The sequence below is a fragment of the Zea mays genome, chromosome 4 (genome assembly GCF_902167145.1).
Source record: "Zea mays cultivar B73 chromosome 4, Zm-B73-REFERENCE-NAM-5.0, whole genome shotgun sequence".
NCBI classification, from domain to species: Eukaryota; Viridiplantae; Streptophyta; class Magnoliopsida; order Poales; family Poaceae; genus Zea; species Zea mays.
In genome coordinates this window covers 25,242,877-25,249,480 of record NC_050099.1, presented here as the reverse complement: position 1 = coordinate 25,249,480, position 6,604 = coordinate 25,242,877, and the positions used below count along the sequence as shown (strand labels likewise).

At 43.6% G+C, this 6,604-nt stretch overlaps 1 protein-coding gene across 1 annotated transcript; it reads left to right on the top strand.

Annotated features, from left to right (window-relative positions):
• The first annotated feature begins 4,289 nt into the window (after nucleotides 1–4,289).
• LOC100216994 (uncharacterized) lies at nucleotides 4,290–5,602 on the top strand. The gene is given in 1 exon segment (NM_001143371.1): nucleotides 4,290–5,602. A coding segment is annotated over 1 exon segment (669 nt). The 5' UTR covers nucleotides 4,290–4,558; the 3' UTR covers nucleotides 5,228–5,602.
• The last annotated feature ends 1,002 nt before the right edge of the window (nucleotides 5,603–6,604 follow it).

Genomic DNA, 6,604 nt, shown 5'->3' with positions numbered 1-6,604 from the left:
CATCAATAAACCTATGGACCTCGGATATGTATGATGGATCTAGCCTTGATAAGTTATACATCCAGGATGTCCTCTCCATCACCACCTGTAAAAAAGTAACATAAAACACATGGTGAAACCCTATATCCAAAAATGTGGCTAAAATGGAGGAAAAATAAACAAAATTTGGCAAAAGAAACATAAGCCAAACTTTCCTAGCAACTAATAAACAAAAAAAAATTAATACCCAAACCTATCTTTAACATATGGTGAAAGCCTAGTTTCAAAATGTAGTTAAAATTGAGCAAAAAATAAACAATAACTAACAATTGAAACATAATTAAACTAATCTTCCATACAACACATTCACCATTCATTAAGCAACTAAACATGAAAAAGAGAGGGAATAGACAAAAACTAACCATCTTATGCAACCTCATTTGAGAAAATAGAGAAAATTACCAATCTATACTCTTCTCTCTCACATGTGAAACCCTAGATCCAAAATGTGGCTAAAATTGAGCAAGAATGAACAAAAATTGACAAAGAAACATAAACCAACCTTTCTTATCCACCTTCTTCCAAAAAATGAAGACCAAAACCTCCCCCCTTATATTTTTGTGAAATCTGGACCTCCAAAATCGCCTCCAATGGAAGCTGGCTGCGAGCATACAGTTCACTGTCGCGGGGAAGATGGGTATTTATAACAGACAGTTCACTGGCGGTTGGTTTGAAAAACCGCCAGTGGAAACCTATTTCCACTGGCGGTTATCTTAACACAACCGCCAGTGTAAATAGGGTCTTTACACTGGCGGTTCTGTTACACCAACCGCCAGTGGAAATAGGTTTCCACTGGCGGTTGGTGTAACAGAACCGCCAGTGGAAATACCCTATTTCCACTGGCGGTTGTGTTAAGATAACCGTCAGTGGAAATAGGTTTCCACTGGCGGTTCCTAAGTCGGGTCCACCTTGTTTTTTTTACTGGCGCGTGATAACTGAAACCGCCAGTGATAATTTATGGGTGCCGCAGGCTTTGAGCTCTTTTCTACTAGTGACGGTGCGCAACACCTGCCGCTGCGCCCAGTCCGACGTGAAGGTGGACTGCAAGGGCTTCAACACCACCTTGTCCGTCGACCCGGCGAAGCTCAAGGAGATCGGCGGCGGGGTGTGCCTCATCAACGGCGGCGCCCCGCTTGCGCCGGGGCAGGGCGTCACCTTCAGCTACGCCTGGAGCAACCAGTTCGGGTTCCGGCCGGTCTCGTCCACCGTGACGTGCTAGGGCCTCCTCCTATGGATCGACTGGAAATGTTTTGTATGGCGTTTTATATCGTATCTGTGGGAATAAATGGCAGAGCTATGCTCTTGTGCGGTGCCCGTGACACCAACGATTTTTAAAAGACTGGTGAAATCACTGTTTCCTTTTTATATAGTTGAGAAATCATTGTTATGTACTAGTGTTCGATATACAATCTTGATAATCCTAATCTTTAGACCTAGTTTGAGTACTCTTAGATTAAAGTGGTTTAGAGGGCTTGAAGAACATTTAAATTCCCAATAGATAAAAAAACTCCCACAATATATCCCAATCCACTCTAATCCTTTTCATTACTAGAGTACCCAAACTAGCCCTTAGCGGTAATGATTCCGTACCATACTAAGTAAAGTAAGAATTTGAACTTGTAAATCACAGATTTAATGAATCATAGGATCCTCTCTGTCCCTTAGATTGGTTCCAACCATTCTCCCTCTTTTCTCCTCCTATTCATAGTTTTTATTTATTTTTAAATACCACATCTTTCATTTCTCCATATATTTCACCTTCTCTTCAACTATTTCTCTATTCAGCTCCTTATTTACTCTTTAACTGAACTATTTGACTTATCTACATTAGTTTTGGGGGTTTGAAAAATATGTACAATATTTATAGTACCATAATACACATTATTATCTAGTAATTATATTAGAAAAAGATTAATTTTATATTTAAAAGCATAGATTAACGAAATGGGGAGATTAGATTTCTCCCTCGCGGGAGGGGAATTTTTCTGACTCCACCAATGGAGAGGACAATGGAGGTTGAACCATTGGATTGTCATAGGGTGAAGTCGTACACGCATGTTAGAGGGAGGAGCTGAGGGTGAAGTGTTGGAGGCTGCCTTAGGAACACACCGAATCTCTCTGTCCAACCTCCAATCTCATCGTTAGATTGAGTTACTGTATGACTGGCTAACTCAGAGAATGAGGAAGAAAGTTAATTAAGAAGATATGTGTTTGTACCTCTAGGGCCAAGGTGGACAACTGCACTCGGAATCGTCGTAGCAGTGTCTAGTGCCTAAGTGCCGACATCCAATTCAATTGGTATCAAGACCCTTTAGTACATTCTCCATGATTTCTTCATGCTTTATATAAACTAAAGTTTCCATCATATGATTTCACCCCATTGCTATGTGTAAGGTTTACCATTTTAGTTGGTATCAATATATAGTATATATTTCATCATATCTATGCATACATACATGGGAAGCTTAGTGAATATATTATGAAAGTCAATATTTTGATCCTCTCTTCATACAAATGGGGATCTTTCATAATAAAGGGGATAAGTGTTTATAGGATTATGATTAAGGGATTTGATCCTCCCTATGACTTTAATGTTTTTCATTTTGGTGTTCGATTCCAAAGAGGGAGAATTTTTAGGACCAAAGGTAAACATAACATATATCAAATACCAAAATGATATCTCACTTATAAGTGGTATTTTTTTGGAAGACATTTTTATAAGGGGAGATTGCAAATAGGGAGACAAATAGAGAGACGTTCTTAAAGCAGAAAATGCCACTCTATTTTGGTAGAATGGCCTAAGAAAGGGAGAAAGTGGATTATGGAGTAAGGGGATTAGTGTAACACCCTAGGTGTTCATATTCCGCTCGACAACGAGTACGGATTTAAGCACGTAATATCAGTGGATAAAATGGACACTAAGTTTTAATCATCTTCGCCTAGCGCGATTTTAATATCGCATCTGTTCCGTCTGTCACGAGTGCGACGTCGTTTTTATTTTTATTTGTCTGGTCTCTTCCAAAATTTTCGTGATGTTCGGAACATAGTTATTCCGAAAATCGGTGCATCCGGTGATTATTTAAAATTCATCGCTCGCGCGAATACGAATTCGGAAGCTCGACTCATTCGGATGATTTTATCCGAACAAATTAGTTTGAACTCAACGACTAAAATTATTCGGGGCAAAATAATTTGTATTGCTCGTTGTGTGAGAAAAATCGTGCGCGAGGTTATAATCCAATTAATTCTTCAGGACGCAGTTTCGACGACAAAAATCGTGTATACGTTCGCAGATTGTGTTTCGGCTAATTTTGGTCGGATCACGCCGAACAAATTATCAGTGCCGAAATCAGTTTATTTCGGTCTGTCGTTTTTTGCCTGATCCAAAACTTTGGATATAAATTACGGGTGCGAATTCATCTGATCCCATTTGTTCTTCAGCCCACACTGTAGGATAATCAGATCAGCTGTGTTTTGGTGACGGATAAATTTTTATCTGAGTTCGACCAAACCAGTGTTGTCTTAAATATCGAATCGGATCTCGTCTGGTTTAATCTGTCTACATCTCGCTCCCGTGACGATACTGACATCGTCCCCGGAGGAATTCCGATTGTGATGTCGCATTCGGCTCGCACAGTTTAAAATTTATTTAATTCTAAAAGTGTCGAGCCTAGTGTCAATTTAAAATTAATCAAGACGAACTAAAAATGTCACTTGCTCGGTTCGAGCAATCTTTATAAATTCGGTAAATACGCTACTAGGGGCAGACTGTTTAAATAAACTAGAACAGTTGCTAGCCGATTCGGTGTCATATTTCAAAGTCTACGAAAATAATATATGTAGCAGAACTATTGTTTTAATTTGGTTTGTTGCTTCTGGCTTCGATCTACAACTTCAGATATAAATAACTAATTAAAATTCATATGACTCTGTAGTATTCAACAAATCAAAATCATATCTAAATATTATACCCATATTGTGTTGGACGCTTCTCTTTTCTTCCTTACCCGTACGTCCAGAACATCTCCTCTGTATCCGGTACTCAAGTTCCTACGCACGTACATGCTCTAGCCTTATCTCCCACGCTCGATCTCCAGCAAAAAAATCTCTTCAACTCTATCCCTGCGCCGCTCAGGTTTAGAGGAAAATCCTACCGCCGCTCAGCTTCAAAAAAATCGCGCCGCTCCAGCCATCTCTTTCTTATCCTCTGTGTGCGCTCCTCTCTGCCGAACGACTCCAGCGCGCGCAGTCTTCTTCATCCCAGCGCTCAGCTGCTCAGCCCTGCTCCTCCCGCACGCGCTCCTTCATCCTCCCTGCCGCGACAAGCTTCTGCTCCAGCCATGGCCGCGCCCTGGGATTTGCCGGAGCTTTGTCGCGCCCGGCCTGCTCCTCTGCCCCAGCTCGTGTTGCTCCCTTCCATTGCGGCTGAGCTCTCTAGCTCGGATTCCGCTCGGCTGACCGCGCAGCTCCTGCGCGTGCTTCCTCTCTGCTTCTCTCTCCCTCTCGGCGCTCTGCTCCCATGCCGCGCGCCCCTGTCCTATTTCCCTGCGCGCCGCCGTGCCCTCAGCTCGCCGGCTGCGACCCCTGCTCGGGGTTTCCTGGTGCCGTGCTACTGCGCGCGCTCGCTCCAGCTCGAATTTCCTCTGCCAAGCCAGATTCCTCTACGCTGAGGCCCTGCTCGACCGCGCGTCCTTGGGTTCCAGCTCGCCGTCGAAGCTCTCCTGCCGCGCACGGCTCCCATGGCGCGCCTTTGCCGAACTCGTGGTCGCGGTCTCGTCTTGCTGCCGCAGCCGCGCCTACTGCCGCGCATGGCCTGCTCCCTTGTGCGCGCTCTGCTTCCTCGCCGAGCTCGTCCCTGCGTGCCGAGGTCGCGCGCAGCTTTCCCAGCTCGTCGGTGTTCCCAGCTCGCCCTGTCTGCGCGCCGCGCTCCCTTGTCGTGGTTTTCTGCTTCCTTGTCGCGCGCGCAGCGTTTCGTTGTCCCTCGTCGTGCCGAGTTCTCCTCTGCACGCAGTCGCGTCTTGTTTCCTGCTTGCCAGTGCGCTCTCTCGGCTCGCTCGGCTTTAATTCCCAATCGCGTTGTCAACCTCGTCGTTCGCCGTCGTTCGTCGTCCTCCAGTCCCGGTTCGACCCATCCGTGCGTTCGCTCCTCATCCATCGGGCTTCGTGTGTGCTTGTCGTTTGCCGTTGAGTCGTCGAACCCGTCGTCCCTTGCTCAACCCCCACCTCGCCAGCTCGCTTTAAACACGATCTCGTCGTCTGCAAGTCACCAAGAAACTCCATGAATCGGGTGAAGACGAAGCAAGCAGCGTGGTGTTCACCAAGTGCGCGACAAAAAGCTCGAACATCCTGCGCGATTCAAGTTTGATTCATCAAAATTATTTAGTCGAGGAGAAGATCTTCAGCAATTGATTACCGAAGAAAGAAGACCCCTGGATGACGTCAACCGGAACTGTAGTCGTGCTTGCGACTATCGCGTCGAATTAGTTAGGGTAAGCAAATTTGTTATTCATATTAGCGGATTGATGGATGGTTTGACTAGGTAAAATATTTATTAGATTGTCTGAGTCGCTTTGGTAAATTGGTCGATGCCGTAGGATAAAAGAGGTCTCAATATTGCGGAAATGTAGGTATTAAAAATGAAAAGTGATATTAATATATATGATACACAGGTTAACCGGTAAATTAGTTTAGAAAATTAATGAAAGTTCTTCTATCAAATTTTATAAGTGTTAGGTGCCCAAGAATTTTGAAGTTAAAATTATAAGCCGTTTAGTGTGTTCTCTAGACTAGGTATGATATTTTATGTGTTGATCGAGTTCATGCTTGGAATGGATGTTGATTTCTACCTCGACTGTTTAGCTAGGTTAGAAGAGCATGATTGTCGTAGGTAACAATATATCGATAGCTAGTGTCCGCAATATCTCGTCATTAAGTAGGTTATTTCTCTTTGCGTAGCATCGTAAAGTCTGGTGTTATTGTTCCTTATATGCATTCATATGCATAATGCATTTCATTCAGATACGTTAATTAATCGTATGACGCGGAAGATGAGCCAAGTCAACCCCAAGCGCGGGATAATCCGCAGGATAAAGCTGATGGACCAACCTGAAGATGGACAATGGAGCGAGTATCGGAATAAAGGATGATCGTCAAGTGGACGTTATCTAACAACACTAACCTAATGTTACTCAGGCAAGCCCCGGTGCATTTGCCACCTTCCTTGATGTTTTTAAAATCTTTCTCACTTGCTTGATGCATTAGGTGATAGGAGTTGATTGATAAAACAATTCCTGCATTACCTTCCTTGAATTTGATTACCTTCCTTGACCACCCGTTTTACAAAAGATTTTGATGCTTAGCCTTGCTTTAGAAAATAAAATGTTTTGTTTTTACAAAATATGATGTGGCAAAGGTGGGTGGGATGTTTTCGAAAATAAAACTTGGTGGTGGATCTGTCAAAGGCCTTGATGGATTCAACATCGGAAAAGATGTACCTCTGTCAGGTACCAAGTTTTTTGGGTTGAAATGAATAAGCTGAGACCGGGCGAGTGACTTGCACGAGAAG